This window comes from Gobius niger (genome assembly GCF_951799975.1).
Source record: "Gobius niger genome assembly, chromosome: 12".
NCBI lineage: Eukaryota > Metazoa > Chordata > Actinopteri > Gobiiformes > Gobiidae > Gobius > Gobius niger.
Window position 1 is genome coordinate 17,843,135 of NC_136863.1, and position 20,389 is coordinate 17,863,523.

A 20,389-nucleotide genomic window follows, 5' to 3' on the forward strand; every position below is an offset into this window, starting at 1 on the left:
TCAGATACAAACAACCTCTATTCACAAACCTTGCAGTGTCCCTTACACAATACAGGTAAGTAATAAAAGCCATTTGTGATGGATGGTGGCACTGACCCCCAATGACACTGATGGTGCTCATCAAAGGCGGGAAAGACATAACCATTTTTTTGGCAGGTCACATAGACAATTCATGATGGACAATTACTTATCTATTAGGTAAGAAAGAGTGCCCTCAAAACTTGTGTCAGTCTAAAAACTATTCCTGTTCTTTTCAAACCTCTCACACCAGGTACCAGTATCACTTCTTAAAATACTTGTGCCTCCAGGACTAGACTGACTAATCTTTGCTAAAATGGACCACAACTAAATCATGACTAAACTGGGGGGATGTTGACCTAAACCTGTGAAATTTCAATCCAGAGTACACATTTCTAAAGCATTTCTAGAATTGTAGTAAAAGTCTTAAAGGAATAGGCCACAATTTTTACATACTGAGATATGTTCTTACCTGAGCTTAGACGAGTTGATGCGTAACTGTCTGGTCTTTGTGCGTGTGCTCAGTCACTCATTTAGACCAAAGACGTTGTTAGCATTTAGCCTCTCCCAGCATATTTCTATAGCTCCAAACTGGGGTGAAGCTCTTCCACATTTTCCTTATTTAAATACAATTACGTGAAAAGTTACATGACCCATGTCGATTTTCTAAGCCGATAAAAAGGGGTATTATATTGTAAGGCGTAACAATACCGTAGGAGCACTTCGACGTCTGTGCAGTAAGGTCGAAGTGCTCCTAAGGTGTTATTACGCCTTACAATATAATAGATACAATAAAATCGACATGCTTAATTTTGTGTGACTATACTTGGATTTTGTAACTTTTCACGTAACTGTATTTAAATAGGGAAAACGTGGACGTGGTCGCTTCTAACTCCACTCCAGTTTGGAGCTATAGGAATATGCTGGGAGAGGCTAAATGCTAACGTCTTTGGTCTAAATGCGTGACTGAGGGCACGCACAAAGAGCAGACAGGTACGCATCAACTCGTCTAAGCTCCGGTAAAAACATATCTCAGTGTGTAAAAACGGTGGCCTGTTCTTTTAACTGTAAGTCTGAGTGCTGTTACCCAGTCCTTTCTTGTTATCTTGCATGTTGCTGCAGTGCATGTTGTTCATTTGCACATTTCCTGCTGCACATCCCAGTGTTTATCAAACGTACCACAGCTCGAGAAACTGCTCTTCTAATAAATTCTTTTCCAGTGTGAACAGCGGTGTCCAGGAACTACGAAGCTTGAATAGCTAAAACGTGTGTTGTTTCCAGGTGGAGCATGATGAGTGCGGCCCTCATAACGTGACTTTGGTTTACTACGCGGCGAGCGGTAAAACCGTCTACATTGCGTCTGTGGTGGTGGAAGCTCTAAACGTTTACGGATTTGACAAGCTGCTCTCAGAAATACGGCAGCACACACCGCTGGTCAAGGCTGTGCTGGTCCCTGTGGCAGCATGGATGCCCACTCCAAGTATCCATCTGCAGCTCAAAACAGGTGAGAGCAATGCACTGTTTAGAAAGTGCCTGTAGCCCTCTGCAGTAGAAGTTTAATCTTCTATTAGAACAACTGGACTTACATTTAAAGCAGTACCAAGTAACTCATGCCCTTAGAGGCCATAAGCGCCACTGCAGGTGTCGTGGCATGTTGCTGTTTTTCACTCACTAATTGTCCGTGAGAGTAAATACTACGCTGACAGAAAAGGAAAAGGGACAGAGGGATATTGTACATCCAATTACAAAATGGAGATCTTTTTTTTTTCACTCAAACTTGGTTGTAAATACTGTTTAAGTGGCGCTAGCCCGCAGTTAGCTTTGCCCATTAGCCTGTTAGCTTCTTCTTTGTGATTCTTTTAGTGTGTATTGTGCGCCTCTGACCCCGGGTAGCGAAGTAGCAATTGTGGTTTTCTGGCTAGAGACACCAGGGGGAGATGAATGACCCCACCCTCCCAATAATCAAAATGAACTTAAACTTGGCTCATGTTCTCCTAATGTTTCCTGAGACAACCCAAGTTTAGTTGTAGTTATAGTGCATGTTTGCATCCTACAAATGTTTTAATTGATATCTAGTCTGACTATTTTCATGATATCAGCTCGGAAAAATAGTCATCAAAGATCCTGTACCTTATCTTTCTTGCCTAACACTTGTATCCCGTTTTATTTCAGCTCTTTTCACTGTCTTTCTGCTAGTAGTGGTTAGCCATATTCATCCTGGGGCGGAAAGGATGAGAAGTGGGGGAGAGACGCAATAGGAGCTCTGAGTTGGATACACTGGGGAAGAGTGGAGCACGGCCCAAATTAGAAAATTCAGATTGCACGCCTCTTCCCCCCTTCTCCCCTTTGATACCCTAAATCCCATACAAAACTCCATCACCGCAGAGCTCAAGAAGATTGGTCTATTTGTTTTGTCAGCCTTTTAAGCTTCTTAAAAACCCAGCGCACACACTTCTAAATGGAGCCCAGTGGGATCAAGGGGAAGAATATCAGCGTTGCAGAGATTGACAGGCTCATTTCGTAACGGGAAATGTCAACTTCAGGTTATTGCGTCTTACTCTGGTTGTACTGTATGTTCTGATTCACAGTCAGGCAGCTTGTTCCTTTTGTAGCACACAGAAGCCCATCGCTTCCAACCACTTAAGCGCATCTCTGTGCTGCTGTTTTTTGTCATCAGCTGTGTTATTACAGACCGCAGTGTTATCCCGGGTAGATCTATTTGAAAGAATGCAAAATGTATGCGCACAACAGGCACCTTTCCTTCACTTCCAGGCCGAGATAAATGCAGTTTGTGTCAGAAAACGTAATTACTAGAATATATATGCAGAGATTTGCTATCTGTACTTAAAGCCGATAAGCAAAAATATTGGCCAAAATCTCTACTAGAGGCAAGTTATTCATTTTATACTCACTACTGCCGCCTCAGGTCTTACGTGTAACTGCACCTTCTATATTAAGCTCGTGCATGACGTCACTTCGGACCCGAATTAACACCTTTTTGAGTGACAGTGCAGGATTTTAGAGGCAGTTGTGGTGAACAGGTCTGGGCTCATTCTACACATTAGGACATTGTTGAAACATGTAGGTGGAGGAAAATACTTAATTTAGACATTTTTAATTTCTGTATAGTCCCTTTAAAGCCGTACTAACTAAGTAACTTGTTTAATAATATATTAATAAATGCTTTTCGTAGTCCTTCTGGGGGTAATACAAGTGCTAATGGGATGATCGGGGGGTCTTTCATCTCCTCCTGGTGTCTCTGGCCACGCCACACTTGCAGCTCTCCCTGTTCCGACATGGAGCCCCAATACACACTAATGGAGTCACAAAGAAGAAGCTAACGGGCAAAGCTAACTGCGGGCTAGCGCCACTTAAACAGTATTTATAGCCAAGTTTGAGTGAAAAAAATTATCTTCATTGTGTATTGGATGGACAATATCCCTCTCTCCCTTTGTCTTGCCTCTGTCTGTCAGCGTAGTATTTACTCTCACGGACAATTAATGAGTAAAAAAAACGCAACATGCTATGACACCTGCAGTGGTGCTTATGGCCTCTAGTGGCATGAGTTACTTAATTCTGCTTTAACTGTGTACTACTAGGCCCTAAGACCATCACTGCTGGAGTATTTTTTTCCTCTTTCTCACACAACAACCCCAAAAAGAAAAAGTTTGAAGGACGTGAAAACATTTTTATGTAACTTAGGACTTAGGATTGTGTCGTCAAAACCGACACAATCCTAACGGTCAAAACCGTTCCTGGTCTTTCTGGCGCATTCCATAATAAAATGATAATGGAGTTATTCAATGAAGGTTCTTGAGTCGTCTTCTGTACTCTGTTGTTCAAGTGTCGAACGTTTCTCCTCTCATCCAAAAGGCTTCGTCAGCGGATGAGAGGCAAAACGTTCGACACTTCAACAACAGAACCTTCATTGAAGATGGACAACTCCTGTACGACTGAGAGCCTACACAGTCTTCTTGAGTTATTGTTCACGTACATTAGTGTGTGCTGTATTAACAAGGAGTGACGAAGCAGATGAGTTGTTCCATGACACTTTGAGTAATGTTACTTTATGGGCGTAAAATAGCGGATTACTATGGTAACGCTGAATCTATAACATTTAAACCCGAACTGTAAACTGTTTGATTATATTATGACGCAATAATGCAATAATAGCTTTAGCTTAGACGTACTTAGCACAAATAACAGCCATTTTCTTTTCGAAGAGCTGCAAAATTACATATTCGAAATGTTTTTGTGTGTAATTGATAAGTGTGGTTTTTGTAATGCAGCTGCGTACGAAGTGGCAACTTGAAGCTTCAACAAGAAATCGATCACAGACTCCCAGCTCACAGATGCACCGTAGTTATTATGCAGTTAGTCTCGGCACAGTGTGCGATTAAGTTCGATTCCACGCCATTGTGCTTGTGGTGCGTCTTGTAGAGCTCCAGATTGTGCCCTCAATACCCCAAGCATGAAAAAATGAAAAATTAAATTAAAAACGTAAATACTAATGGTGCAATTATGGCCTTTGTAATTAATGAATCGCAATTAATCACATTTAAGGATCATTTATTTAGGAGCATTTATTTTTTAGAGGTATATTTTAGGTGTTTCTTTGTATTTTCCTACATTTTAACTTATTTGAAGTATAGATGTGAGGCCTGTGTGATCATTTCAAATGCTTCAAAGACAACAGCAGTTTGATTTATTTTTTTAAAATAAGGTTATGTCACCTTAAAGGGGATAGATGCAAGTTAGCCATTTTATACTCACTACTGCCACCTCAGGTCATATGTGTAACTGCAGCTTCTATATTAAGCTCGTGCGAATTAACACCTTTTTGAGTGACAGTGCAGGATTTTAGAGGCAGATTGCCGGAAAAAGAAAACTGAAAAAGTGCATGTGCCGCTAAAATATTGTGTGATTAATTTCGATTAATATTTCTAATTGCATTAAACCTTATGTAATTAATTAATCTGAATTCAAAGAAAGAGTCACCAAAACTAACCCTTTTCTCTGCTTCTTTATATTACTTTTATTAACCCCATTGATGGGTTTCACTGTGATGAATTATGAAGACCGTTGCAATTCAAAACTTATTCAAATGATTCTTTTGCATCGTGAAAAGTCCTGAAAAGGAATCAATAGGAAAATGGCGCTGGAGAGGCTGGCAGTCCTTCTCCAGCTGCATGTTTTGTCCTTTTGTCAGTGTTTGTTTTACTGGCAAGTCCTGATCACATATACAACTGACAGACACTTTAGAGTATAGGAGAACAATCCTATGGAAACAAATGACACATGGCCCAGTGAAATACTACCAAGTCAAGGAGCTCATCATTTCCATGGGTTTCAGTCACATCTCAAACACCATGGGCATCATTCTAAAGATATTTTTTTTTTAGCTGCCAATTGCTATGGCAACGGTGTTAATGTTTCATCCTTGAGACCGTGGGTAGGTCTGGATTTTTTATTTATTTCTGCACCCGTTATCGTCTGGAGCTTTTTCAGCCGACACAGTGAGGACAGAGTAAAGAAGACATTAGCAACCCATAATCTGCGGATGGGCCCAATATTGTTTGCCCTGATCCTCTGCGATGACGCTGTAACTCTTTTGGTTGTTCTCACCGGGTTTAATCCTCTTTCACTACTTAGGTTTATGGCTTTCACACAACGCACACACACATAATAAGGCTCCACTTTAATTAATACCCGCAGCCCAGTTTCCCGCGGCAACCCGATTAAGTCTATTGGAAGTTTTATAAGTCTTTCTTTTGCTTATACTTTTGACAGCTCATACGTCAGGTTATTCAGTCATTTATCATTAATAAAATATTAGCTCATAAATTATAAAACTGTATGGCAATGATTTTATGGTCAATTAATCAGCATCAACAATGTATTCTGTCAAAATACAAGTGTTAACGTAAATGAGATTGTGATGTATTGAGGTATTGAAAATCCTCAGTTCTTGTTTTAGCTCTGGTTCAGCCTACTTTAGTCTTGGTGTCATTTTTAAGGCAGGAAAACAATGAATTATTTCAGTATCAACATATGGAATTTGATAGGAGACATCGAATATGTAGATTACTAATGTGTGCGAATGTAAAAAAGAAAAGAAGCAACTCCAGCTATGTTATGGTATAATTTACAGTCATAATTCTCTGTCACTTTTTTTCTCTGCAGTGCTGAGGTTTGTTGGCCCGACAGACAACATCTACTCGTGCGCTTTTGTCCAGACGCTGGAGCAAAGGCTGGAAAACGCGTTCGACGAAGCCCAGGATAAAGTGCTGGAGACGTACAACAGGCTGAGTGTGGAGGTGGGTCGCACATTCATCAACACATGAACTATTTTTACTGTCAAACGCAGACAAGTGTGTCAGATTTACATGTACATGCTAGTGTCTGATACGTAAGCCTGAGTCCTGCTGTTAAACACCACAGCATTTTTGAAAATACACCGATCCAGTCCATTTGAGTTGTATCGTGTATTACAGCAGGAGGAAGCAACATTTTTCAGGGAATGATCTTATCATTATAGCTAAATGCTTTTGATTGTGGAGGGAACAAAAAGGGTTTTGCAATAGCAGGATGTGGTGGAAAATCGAACAGCAGCAACAGAAAAGTTCAGACAAACTATTATTGGAACCATCTCGAGCGATCGTACAAACAGACAATAATGGTGCAATTTGCAATTAAAGAAGATTATAGTAAGAGAGGCTGTGAGTTAGGATCCACACAAAAAGCAATTATTGATTTTTTTTTTGTCAGCTCAGTCGATTATTGCAATGGAGGTATTGTATTACTATTGTGAAAACACTATAGTCTCAGTCTTTTTTCTGAGCAAGAAATGTAGCTTTATTTTCTGTATTTTAGTCCAGTTTACAGAGCATTTGACATTGAAAACAATTCAAAGCTGGATTTATCAAATTCAAAGCTACTGGAAGTTTCACATCTGCAATAGTTTTATAACTGAGAGAATTGTCTCTGCAACGTTTCACCCTTTTCTCAAAATGTCATAATACATAATGATAATTTATAGCATCAGTCAGTATTTTTTCCTCCTACGTTCTTACTCTCACCCTATCACAATGTCGGACTACTTTCATAAACGATTGGACACAGAGACCATCATCATCATAAATAGGTCTCGGCATGGAGCAGCAGATATAGGGCTTATTCATTATTCATCCGCTGAAATATTTACACTCATGAGCAGTGTGATGGGAATTTCTCGTATCTTGTTTCATCTACCTGTTATGGTGACTCACTGTCATTATTTTTTAAAGCAGCAACCTGGCACTTTTATATACAATATGACACCTTTTATAGTGTCATATTGTGTCTGGAGCCAGCCAATGCATTCCTTATGTGTATGAGGATCTCTGTGTTTGGATGGATATACTGTATGTGTGAATTATACATGTGCTGCAGAGCTGTCTGTTGCACACAAGGAAAGCTTTCAAGATCAATATCAACTATAACTTTGGGGAAAAGATTGCATGCATAAGTCACGTGCATTATGTATGTAATATGTAACTTATGCAGGGTTCACATATGCCAGAGCATATTGGTCTGCAATCAAAGCCTATCTCAAACACTGTGAAAATTGCACAATACAAAGCTTGGGTAACCAAAAGCAGCCCGAGTATTGGCTCCATGTACTATAGTATGCATATGATGCAACCAAGTGCAACAAAGCCATGTATTTTACAGTTAATTCACAAAGAACTGGACCTAAGGCCTTGTTTTCTTCTTTTTCAAACTTTTTTTTAAACTTTTGTAAACAACTGCACACATATACCCCCTCCCTAACCACGCCCCCATCGTTCTGCGTCTTTTACAACACGTTTCCTCAGCCCCACCCCCTGGTCAATGGCAGGTTGTATAAATAAACATGCCTTACCTTGCCTAACTTATTACATTAAAATTACCTTAGAAATGATAATGCATTGGTTTTATATAGCACTTTTTTGCACCCTTTACATGGCATTATTTGGTCTCTCCACACTTACTGGTGGTTATCTACTAGTGTAGCCACAGCTTCCCTGGGGTAGAATCGAGGCTTCAAGTACACCTTTTCATACCCAGGCACACACAACCACGAGCGTGTGCCTGCTTATGAGGTAGATTTTCCTATTACAATTACATTTACAACCATGCATTCATACAGTGTCTTGCTCAAGGACAACACAACACTCTGCACTGTCAGGAGCCGGGTTACGAACAGTCACCTTTCCAGTGATGAGACGAGCCGCTCTACTGTTAGCCCATCATGAGTAAAATGATCCACTCTGTATTATCAAAGTCAATGATATAATCTTGTTTGATGATACTGGTTCATGTCGACTGCATAGTTTATCAAATCTGGCCAAAGTCGAACAGATGGTGTTGTTTCTTTATGGCCCTCATCAAATGGCAGAGCGGCCAAATGAGAAGTTTATGACAACAACACACCAGAATGTCTGAGAAGTGTCCACTCTCGTTAAATTTAATACGGATTTGTGACAATAAAGCACCTCAATTTGTTTTAGGTAATCAGAAGTGACATCTTTGACAAATTAAAATCATTTAGGCTTTTTTATAGCTTCATTTTGTAAGATATAAAATGGAAAACAGACCTTATTGAGGTAGTAATCAATTATCATATTTCCACCTCATAGAATCTTTGAACCTGGCCTAGATGAAGAAGCCCGATTATGTGACACATTGTGGGAAACACCACCTAAGCTATCATGCTGCACAGAGCTAATATTTTTGCTATTAATTTGAATTGTGTTTGTACATTTTCTTATTTTATCTCACGCTCTTGTCCACAGATCCTCAGCGTTAGCCAGGACCCCGGCTCCCCCTCTGTCTCTCTGATCTACCTTGTAAAAAACCAGGACGTCATTCTCAACGGCACCATCTCCAGTGGCCTCCTGAACCAGCTGACTGCAGAGCTAGTGGGCTACTTCCTCTTTTACCCGCCCCTCATCATCGCCGAGCGTAAGTAAAGGACACGGTGCACCATTGTGTCCACAGGGGCAGCTGTGCCGTTGACGCGTCGATCTAATTAATGATTAAGGCTTTGATCCGCGAGGTCATCTGGCAAACTCGTGTGGGTTTTGAGAAGCCAGCAGCCACATGAGTTGGCATTGCCGTTAGTGGACATTTTAGCTCATTTGGCTCATTACTCATTTACAGACATCAAATACTAATTATGCCTGCGCTAGACATAAATATCGTCCATTGTGCAATTCATAGCTTTGGTCCCTCAAATGAATGCTCATTTGCTGCACCCTAGAGTTACGCTTAGTAATTCACAATTGTGCAATTGCGTGTGAAAAAAGGAAGAACTGCTGTATGTATTCTGCCATCTTAGATACTGTATTTTAGATCAAGGGGTGGAAATTATGTTATTAAAAAATAAGTGCCCAAATTCTCCAACAGTACTGCTTCCAAGGCAATGGCCCTAGTTCAGTGGTAAAAACACTGACTGCACTACCTTGAGCTACAAAGATCTGAGGTTCTGTTATACAGCAATAAAGAGTTTACAAATAAGTTCATGTTTTACAATCACATAGTTTAAAGTTGTCATCAGTGTCAACAATTATCTGATACAGAAGAAGTGCTGTCTCTGATTCTTAACACATTTCAAGTGTTCACAGGTTGAATAAATGCCTGGCAGCACAAGACCATTTTGGTCTTGACTCGGAGGCGTAGAGCTCAAAGTTGTCCTGAACTAACCTAGAAATATATGATAAGTTCCCTGGTTAATGAGGCCAATGCCGCCCATCCTCTGCTACACAGTGGACAGCGGCTTGAGTCCTCGCGCTCATTTTGTTTCATTGCATAACTCTTCTTTGCTCTGGTTTGTCTGCTCAGCTCAGACAGACCGCGCAGCAGATGTAGGACGCCTTACACTCCACTGACTGCTGACTCCACAGGCCAATGCATGATTCATGACACTTTTGACCTGCTTTGATTTGAATGCGAACACTCGACTTCCTCATTGTCACTTTCAGCCCAATAGGAAGAAATATGACCTTTGCTGCTTTCGCCCGCTGCACAAATCGAACACGGCTGTTGCTGTGATTTAAAGTTAAAGGCTTCCTAAAGTGTTATCTTCTGAGGATTTGAAGAATATTTGGGGTAAAATTTGGAAATAGATTGTGTTTATCAAAGATTGTGCATTTGACATAGGGACCGTTTAACTACTATCACAACTGACTGTCACATAAAAGCATCCAGACACAACTTTGGCACCAGAAGTATTATTCTCCTTCCCATATCCCTCATGACAAAACAACTTTTGAGGGCCGCTGCCAGCAGGCCAACAGCCATTTTTATGACAACCCTAAAAAATTAAACGCTTTGTTTATGTTCTTAGAATTAAGAAGAAAATGTTTTTCTATCATCAACATACGTAACTATAATTGCGGTGTGTAATTGCCAATAAAATGTAAAAGGGCTTTTGTCACGAGATGTATGTGTGGTAATATGCACAATCAGCAACTCAAACTTACGGTGTTATTTTGTTTGAGTGACTGATTTCTTTTGTATTATGGATGGAGAGGTGTATGTGCAGAGATTGAGTTAGTGAGGCGCATTACTGTATACACCCCTTACTTAATATGTACAACTTGAAACAATGAATCAAATCCGATCAATCCTCGCTGCCTCAAGAAGGTCGTGCGGGGTAAACCTTAGGCCAAAATAAAATGCAAATCACTGCACACCGGGAGACAGGAGATGCTGTGTCAACCCCAAAAGGGATGCGTCAAAAGGAAAGAGACAGAGCATCCATATCAGTGAAACATTAATAGCCGCCGGGTTAATGCCCCGTTTCGGCCTTTCTCTGCTTCCAGTGTTGCGTTTCATGTCATGAACTTCTCTAAATGAAAAGGCCATTTGCCGTCTCTGATGCATCATTTAGCAGACAGACAGGCACATTCGAGACGCCTTCACATTGCAAAAGTGAGTGAAAGACCAGTGACCTCAGAGATGAGCCTCATGATCCTGTCCCGCGGCCGCCATCTGTGCCCGGAGTGGGACAAACAGCTGTACGCCTCCGATCGTCTGAGCCCTGCCCCAGGGCAAATGTCCACCTCGTCATCTGAATGAGCTAATTTTAGCCCGCTGAGATTAGATTAGTATCTGTTTGTGTGCCTGCTCTCAACAGCCGGGGGCTCAAACATCACACTTCACGAGGCGCTCTGGAAAACAGTTGTTTCCTCAACACAAAAACCTAGTTGAGATTTTCTAATTTGATATCGAGGTGCAGTGATATTGGGTGATTTTTAAATGTGAAATATAGCATTTGGAAGAGAACCTAATGCAAACTGATGCGAAACAACAATATTTCCATTTTGAAGTCCATCTGTTACCAGTCGGGTCATTGGAGAAGTGTTATTTAGACACCAGTTGATATCGCTTGCATTATTTAGGCTATCCATTATCAAGCTAACATGTGCGGCGTTTCCTCAGTGGATTTGTCGCTCTTGATCTTCTCCTGTTGAGCAGACTCTTCATAGGCCACGGTTTGAGGCTTAACCTCAGCACTCCAACGCAGTGTGTCTCCGGCGTTTGTGTAAACTCGCTGAAGTTCAGGGCGAAGCCAGTGAATTTTAATACGCTCACGTTCGATACAGACAGCCAAAACAAAACACACACCGCTATAAACGGATATGCATGGACTGAAGCTACACTCACCGCTTCCACCGCTCAGAAAAGACAGGCAGAGCAGAGGGGAAGCAGGAGAAGTAGGTTGACGAATGAACAAGATGCCCAGGGGACGGAAATAGCTCTCGTATTGAATGCTGAAGGAAATCATTTTCTTTTCATATCTGCATTCTTACCTGTTTCCCCGATGAAAACATGGGAATTTTCTAATTTATAAGAGTGGAGCCTCTCTATTGCCGCTCTGATATAACGATTTAATGTTGACTTGATAAGTGGGCTCGGAAATGCAATTTGTCCTCCACATCCAGACAAATGAAGACTCTGTAAAACACCAAGGCCAAACATAATTTATATACAAGGCTTTGTGTATAGAGATGTTCATGTTTGAATCCAGAATGCCAAATGTGAAATTTAAATGCAAAGATGAATAATGAATGATTGGCAATTTCAAAGTGAATCGTCTGAGTGTAGAGAGTAATTTTCCTTGTAGTTCGGAGAAGAAAAGGAAATGAAAAGTTTTTGGATGAAGCTAGAAGTACAGAGAGAAGAACAGAACTAAGTAGAGGCCATAAGCGCCACTGCAGGTGTCGTAGCATGTTGCGTTATTTTACTCATTAATTGTCCGTGAGAGTAAATACTACGCTGACAGAAAAGACAAAGGGAGAGAGGGATATTGTACATCCAATTACACAATGAAGATAATTTTTTTCACTCAAAATGTAAATGTTGTTTAAGTGGCGCTAGCCCGCAGTTAGCTTTGCCCGTTAGCCTGTTAGCTTCTTCTTTGTGATTCCATTAGTGTGGCTAATGACACCAGGGGGAGATGAAAGACCCCCAATCATTCCATTAACACTTGTATTACCCTCAGAGGGACTACGAAAAGGATTTACTGTGGTCAACAAGTTACTTAGTACTTCCTTTTGTCCAAATGTTTAAAGTATTCTCTGCTAATCTACTTGATACTTCCGAATGTTTTTAGTTACTGTTATATTCATCAACATCTAAAGATTAACCCCTGTGTTGCACCCTTAACTCACTGTCTCTTTTGTTCTCTCTGTGCAGCCCTGGAATACCACAATCTCAACACATCGGTGGCAACCAAGAACTATTGGGTCAAAACAGGTAAGTGGATTTTGCTTACGCACAGCGTGTGGTATTAGCGGGTGATCAGCTCTAATCAAGAGGCGCATCGATTTGACTAAACTGCAGTTAGTGAACCTCCCCTGCTCTGGCGCTTGTGCAGCTCAGCAGAATCTACCACTGACCCCCCTCCCTCCCTCCCTACCGCTCTTTAGCTGCTGTGAAGAAGTATTGATGTATAATTCACAGCTTCCTGACTGGGGCACGGGGATGGATCACTTCGCATCATATCACTGCGGGGTGTGACCGGGGCTCTGACGTCTGTCCCTTATTCTGTCCCTTACGCTTTAACAATCAATTTTCCTGTGCAGTCTATTTGAATATACTCCTACAATAAATTAAACCACCAAATCAAAAATGCTTTTCCACCATTTACGAGGAATTTACGTCCGAGTCTTATATGAGATTCTCCAATGTGATTTATGAGTTTGCTGCATCTGCTGCCACATCACTTCTCAATCCCTGCAACACTCCTGCTCATTATATGTAAATCAGTAATCTCAGAAGTGCGCAGCCCATCAGTCAAACTTAAGATGGATTTAGAGAGGAGATAGATCTTCTTGTTGGTCTTGTTGTTAGAAGCAGGTAAATCTCCATGCTAAGTCAGCATGGGCAGTATTTGATGTATTTGTCACTTCAGCTGTTATAAAAATTTCGGGATGAGCAGGTTTTAAATGGATTGGCCCATCGCACCGTTCTTTGCCGTATCCCATTCATCTCATGTCCCCTAAGTAGAGCTGCTGTCCTCGTGTCATCCCCTGCTGTATTCTCTTCTTCACATGTCTCTCCCTTTCCGTCCTGGACACCTCTGCTACTCTTAATCCCTCCTCTGTCTTTCCACACAGTGATCCAGGATGTGGACAGCTCCTCCCTGGAGGCAAACTACCAGAGCTTTGCCAGTCTCATGGAGCAGCGGCTGGCGGAGCTCTTCCTGGTAGCAGGACGGCAGGGTTCCCGGTCGACTCGCTCCCGCCGGGCCACGAATGTGGGGGGCTACACTGTTCAGGTCTGTGTACTGCCTCTTTATGCATTTTTCAGTTTACATGTCACACATGAGTGGATTAAAACTCCCTCATGCAACCCCCTATAGACAGACTTTCACGGAAGAGTTGCAGTGTTTGTACCAAGAAAGCTTCTTCTTTGTCTATTCCACCTGTAAATGTAATACACTGCACAACAATGAAAATGCCATTAATGTTTCAAGATTGCATGTGAAGCGGTCTCAGTACAACACCGAACACTTTACGAGCACCAGGCAGTTCAGATCAATAAAAAGCTTTTAATGAAACAGAGCCTCATATTCATAAATATTTTAATCAGAATTTGACCACAGACAAATATGATGCTCTACTGGGAAAGATAAATACTGGGAAACACAGTGAGTGCCGCTGCTCCAGAATCAGCACCACAGACAGCTCCAGCAGAGAGGCAAGTTTTGATTGATTTACTTTATGGTGAAATCAATATTATTGCAATGAAATGTGTCTTATAACAATAAATTAACAAGATTAACACTAGTAAAGGTATTACTTGTAAACTCTATAGCCTCTTATGCGCCGTGTGTAACTGAGTGAAAGATTGTAAAGTAACTTTTAAAGTGCAACAGACAAAATGATCATAGGAGCGTTATCTTATATTTCTCCCTCAAAATATTTCAATAATAATGTATTGGTTTTATATAGCACTTCTCTGGACACTCAAAGATGCTTTACATTGCATTACTCATTCACTCCATACTATTGTAGCCACAGCTGCGCTGGGGTAGACTAAAGGCAACCAGTCTGTGGCATCGGCCCATCCGACCACCACCAACCACTCACCCACTGCATTCACCTAGATTTAAGAACCAACCAGACCCTCCCTTCCTGCTTTGCTTCCAAGATCTAATGGGATCGGGCAGAGCAAAGGCAGTATGCCCGATAAAAAAGTAAATAATAGATGAGAGTCATTGATAAAATAAAAGCTTATCTAGCCCTCTCGTCATTGATAGAGTCTTTTAATAACAAACATTTCACAAATGAAAGAAAAAGGGAATGAGAAAATGCCATCCAATTAACTTTTCTGCATCCAACTGCTTTTCTTGTGTCATCTGATGGCATTTTAAATTCACCGCAGACCCAGTAGGAAATTAGGTTCAGCGGTTGTTGCTATTTCCATTATATTGAAATGATTATTAATTAATTGCCAGAATAGACTAGCAGATTGTGTAGCTATTAGTCGCTCCCATGATTATATCTTGCTCCTGTCTGGGACTCTAAATTGCTTTGGAAACTTGCTCAGATGACTTTTCGAGCCCTGAGAAGTCCACATAATCCTGTAATATTTATTGTTTTGTAAACTTTTCCTCTGCGGCTACTTGTCTATACTTTTCAAATTAAGGCAACAACGGACACTCCCAGGGATTTACGCATTACGTTGCCTCGAGGTTTTATGAGAAGCCACGGTCGAGCGCTTTTACTGCTGAGGTGATGGAGGAGGAAGAAGCTCAAATGGAGCTGAGGGGGAGACGACTCATCCACCCATTTAATAACACACGTCCCTTCTTTTTATGACAAAATCAAATTACCGAGCTTGATTAAAACGCGCAATGAGTTGACCATATTAAGAATGTGTTTGATGTATGGTGAAAAGGAAATTGGGGCTTCAAGTGGGCGCAGTTACCCTTGAGTGTCTCGGCGGAGTGCACTTATCTCGCCTGTACGTGAATAAAGCCAGACGATGCTGATGATTGGGTGGACTGGGTGCAGCGTTATCGCTCAGCACCGAGAGGGTGTGAAGAGATACGAGATGGGATTGGACGTGGTCTGGGATTATATTTCTTTATGTGATGCTGTGAGGGCTGAAAGATATTGGACTAGATGGGTAGTTTTACACAGTTGCGTATTACTCACATTTCACTTTGACCTAAAGGGGCCATTTCACACTGCGATGGTGATGTTTGATACATTTTATTCTTTCGTTCACTGTCAGGCTATTCAAGCACTTACAAAAATGGGCAGGCCATATTTAGTTTGGCAATAATAATGAGTAATGAGTCTCACACACAACCTATAGTAACATTCAGCAATTCACCATGAACAATTACACACAGGCAAATATACAGTAAAAGACTGTAAAAGAGATTATCAGAAGCAAGTTTAAAGCAGTGACCACAGCCTCAGCATTCCTCCCACTGACCCTGTCATCCTACATTTGATCTGTTTTACTACGTTAAGAGTTTGAGGCTAAAGTGTAGAAAGTAAAAAGTACTTTGATCTGTTCTCTTCCCAGATGGTCAGCATTCGGCGTCTGCCTGGCCCTAAAAATCCAGCAGAGTTGACCTACTACGTCCAGCTCAATGGAGCACCCATCACCGGGACCAACGCAGCCAAGACCCTGAGCAGCCTGGACTCCCAAACCATGGCTCTGACCCTGGGCTACTTTGTTCAAGTTCAGGCTGAGCGTGAGTTTCACTACTTGACATAGAGGCACATAACATCACACATTGTATCACTATAGAAATACAACTTGAAGTGCATACGACGCATTAGACACAATTTTTGCTATATTTAAGATTTTACTAAAGATTGTACTCAGCTTTCTTTAGTTTGGCCATTTTTGTGATGTTTATAGATTCACTTCCTTACTGGACACCAACAGGAAGTGACATTGAAGAGGAAGTATTTTAACCTGTTGCCGTGCCAACCATGTTATGTCAGTGGGAAATGAGTCAAACTGAATGTTACCTTCTTCTCTGTCACTTCCTGTCAGTAGCTTAAAAATAAAAATAAAAATAACTTTTCTGCCCAACATTTCTTCATTAAAATTGCTGCGTCACTGAAATAAAACGATAATTATGCAACTGATGAACTATCTGTCGACATGTTTTAATTAATAAACACATGAACCTTTGCATGTTTAAATAAACTACCTGTCAGATCAAACACAGATCATGGAGATGGTCCAAATATATATCCAAATAGTTTCAGAAGTTTAATACACATTTTTAAACTCTTGTTATCAAATCTTGTATCATATCTAATTAGTTACTGATCTTTTCCCAAAACCAAGCAATTATATTCTAAACTTTCATATTTTTTCTCATGATACAATTGAATGAGCTTACCGTAAAAACACAGTCTGTTCTCCTGTTGTTCACTAGAACTGTGTGTCCTCTCTTATGTTTTATTTGTCCCTTTTTTTTATTTTTATAAATCTATGATTACCTGAAGAAAAAACAATAAGGCTGCTCAGACTACCTGATTAACTCAGTTATAACAGCGTGTGCTTATTTTCACAATTGTTGGTATTTGTGGATGTGCTTTTTGGGCAAGTTGACCATGAAAATGAAACTGCAGTTTCAGCGGTCATTGCACAAAGGCTGTAGGATGACGCACAAACCAACCATAGGTACTTTAGATAAGAGCGCGATGCTTTATTGCTGCCAAGCTTTTATTTAAAACTGCACCAAAAAGGTTTACTCATTCTTTGTAACTGTAGTCATTATTCTTTGTCTGATCCTGCAATGTTATAAAAGCCATTACTTATGGTCTTCCTGCACAGCAAGAAATAAACCAATAAATCAAGACTTGCAGCAAAATAACTTTCTCTTTTAAGTTGCGAATCTGACCCTTGGATTTTAGTCACAGATATCCAGATAAGGCATTAAACATACAGAAAAAAGTTGCATGAAAACAGCTGTAACTGTTGAGGCACTATTGCACACTGAACTTTATGTCTTTGGTTTGTACTTAATGCATGTATTCGTGCCTTTGTGTAGCTGTGGTAAAAACTCCGCCCAGTGACATCTGGATCATGGCTGTCCTCACCCCTCTCTTCCTGCTGCTGGTGGTTATCGTGATGGTGGCCTACATCATCTGCAAAAGGAACAGAGTCATCTTCAAAACTGGCCCATTCAGAAGCTTCAAGTCCCGCTCCAAGGTAAGAGCCTCAGACTTATATGCCATTTACGCCCCATAAATGTCTTGTGCGCCTCCCAATATTTCCCACTTGTCTGTCTCTAACAAGAGGTGCACGATATAAGAAAAGAGTTGCTATATTCTGTACTGTCTTTAATATTGCGATAATATTATTGTGATGCATTACTAAACCATTTTAACGTTGTATCTTCCATTAAATTGAAACAAAAATCATACTAATCATCAACTAATTTCAATGATTATTTGTTGATATATTATGCAGCTTTATCCCTAACAAATACTAAAAAAAGATATGGCAGATTCAAGTCTATTGTGAAATTGGAAGCAACGTTACATAAAGTGGCTGTGTTAAAACTCTGCTTCCGGTCACTTAAATGAAAGCCATTTGTGAGGCTTCACTCGCTCCGTCCCGTTTGCCTCTGGTCATGGTCTAATCATGTGAGATGATGGGAGGACAATGAGCCAATTGGAAGTGGGCATTGTTTCAGAAATAACCTCCGGCAAAATTTTAAATTGAACAAATGTGAGTCACCAGTAAATCACATCGCTGTTGTCAAGGGATTGTTTGGGCTAGAGAGTGGAGTGAAGAGGTAAACAAACCCGACCCAGACCAAACTTGTTGTGCGGTGGAGGAGCGTGTCTGATGATCTGAGTTAGAGTGGGCTCAGATTGTTGGCCTGATTAGGTTTCCTCTCCACGGTATAGGTGCACTTGGGGACTGCAGGCGTCTGAGTTTACCGGAGGTCATGGCAACTTTGTGTAAAAAATTATAATTATTAACCCACGCTGCATTTCTAAAGTAGACATAGCAAGTGATATTTCGGTCGTGTACATGCCGAATGCTTTCAGCTCTTGATTACAGGCTGCCCATGAGACCGCCACTAAGGGAGCAGCAGGTAGCTTTCCAGCTGTGCTCATTCACTGTGGTGGAGCTATTAAAAATGCCATTTAAAAGCACCATTTAGTGCTGATCCAAGATGGCTTTTTGCGTCAAATACAAAGAAGTCAATATTTTTAGCAAGCAATCTAATGTACCTTTACATTTTCAAGATAATATCAGCCAAAGTGGGTTGTGGGTCCAAAACTAAGAAAGTTTTTGATAGTCATGTGATCAGTACTGCATTGTATTTGTATTGTTTGTATTTCGATACTGCAATCTTTATTCTTTTCTGCCACAGATTTGCACCACCAATTATTTAGTAACATATTGCAATAATGCTGTTATCGCAATATTCAAGACAGTTAGCAAATGTCATATTTAATTATTATTTTCCCACAACAGCAAATCACTATAATTGTTGTTTGTCCTGTTCTTTCCCTTGATCGTTTCCCTTTGACTCTCACTCTCTGTCTAGACGTCATATCGCAGAGACGGCAGTTACCATCACCAGGTACACGCCGTCGCCGCCTTGATGTGTTTCTAAACGAAGGGAAAATTGCTACTTTTAGTGTTTGTGTGTATATGTGTTGGCTGCTTACTTAGCTGCTGCCGGGATCTTAGAAATCCTGGAAATCCTCCAAAAATAGTGTTACATTGTGTCGTGCTTGCTGTTGTTGCCGGGTAGATTTTTGCATGTAACTTGCGTCTGCTTGGACGTGACTTATTCCTTTGTCCTCGCTGCCCATCGGAGATCAATATAGAGGTGGGGGGGAGTGTAAAACTATGATTGGGGTGTTAAAAGGCACAGGCACGATCTATTGCTTTGTATTATTTTGCTTTGAGACAATTGCCTGGATTAATAAGCAAGTCCCGCCTCATAAAAACATGCTAATGAGGGCACTTGTCAGTACACAATGGTTTTAATAGGAGCCACTGCTTATAACATTTCATTTTACACCTCCAAACCCCACAGTTACCATGGAGATCCGCCATTTTTGCAGCATACCTTTCCATTGACTAACATTAGTATAAAAAGTGGAGAAAATATCTATGGAACAACTCTGTTAGCTGCTGAGTTACTGCTGGTAAATACATCTAACACACTGTGCTGTCCGAATGTTTTAATGTGAACAATAACTCCAGTATTTTAACTTTTAAAATCTCCATTAGTTTACAATTGCTGCTAATCCCATAATGCTTAGCGATGTGACGTCACATTCCCGAACTCTATTACTATTTCTTATTTAAAAAATTACTCAGGTCTGTGTCATCAGCCTTGACCAATGCACTGCTTCTTCTATGATTCTGAAAAATATCGAAAGTATATCGAATTGATTATTCTGGCAAGTTTGTGATAGAGATAACGTTTTTGGAACTGACCCTTACATCATCAGTGACATCAGCTGGAGGCAGGAAGTGATCTTTAGAGATAAGATTCAACTAAAACTAGCGATTTTAAGTGTATAACTACAACTAAAACATGTGGTCCTGTTGTGGCTTAAGTAAGGATTAAACAACGAGGAGCCGTGCATTCGACGGTTATAATGCACGACGCGGAGTCAAGAACACCACGACGCGCAGCGGAGTGGTGTTACTCCGCGAAGTGCAATATAACCGTCGAATGCACGGCTCCGAGTTGTTTAATCCGCTTATACCATGGTCCCACAAACGTAACATTTAAAATAAGTATTTCTTTCATTTACTAAACTCACGAAAAATATGCCAGACCAGCGGGACTATTTTGGTCACTGAAGGCTCGTCTCAGAGCGAG

General features: G+C 40.8%; 1 protein-coding gene across 2 annotated transcripts in view; it reads left to right on the plus strand.

The window, feature by feature from the left end:
- kiaa1549la (KIAA1549-like a) overlaps nucleotides 1-20,389 on the plus strand; it is an 87,524-nt gene that overhangs the window by 39,491 nt on the left and 27,644 nt on the right. The window contains exons 5-12 of one of the 2 annotated variants that reach the window (XM_079567234.1): nucleotides 1,300-1,522; nucleotides 6,202-6,335; nucleotides 8,835-9,003; nucleotides 12,742-12,801; nucleotides 13,665-13,825; nucleotides 16,090-16,261; nucleotides 17,579-17,739; nucleotides 19,094-19,129. In XM_079567234.1, coding sequence (XP_079423360.1) covers nucleotides 1,300-1,522; nucleotides 6,202-6,335; nucleotides 8,835-9,003; nucleotides 12,742-12,801; nucleotides 13,665-13,825; nucleotides 16,090-16,261; nucleotides 17,579-17,739; nucleotides 19,094-19,129 — 1,116 coding nt within the window. The remainder of the gene's footprint in view (nucleotides 1-1,299; nucleotides 1,523-6,201; nucleotides 6,336-8,834; nucleotides 9,004-12,741; nucleotides 12,802-13,664; nucleotides 13,826-16,089; nucleotides 16,262-17,578; nucleotides 17,740-19,093; nucleotides 19,130-20,389) is intronic. The other variant, XM_079567235.1, reaches the window with a different exon arrangement.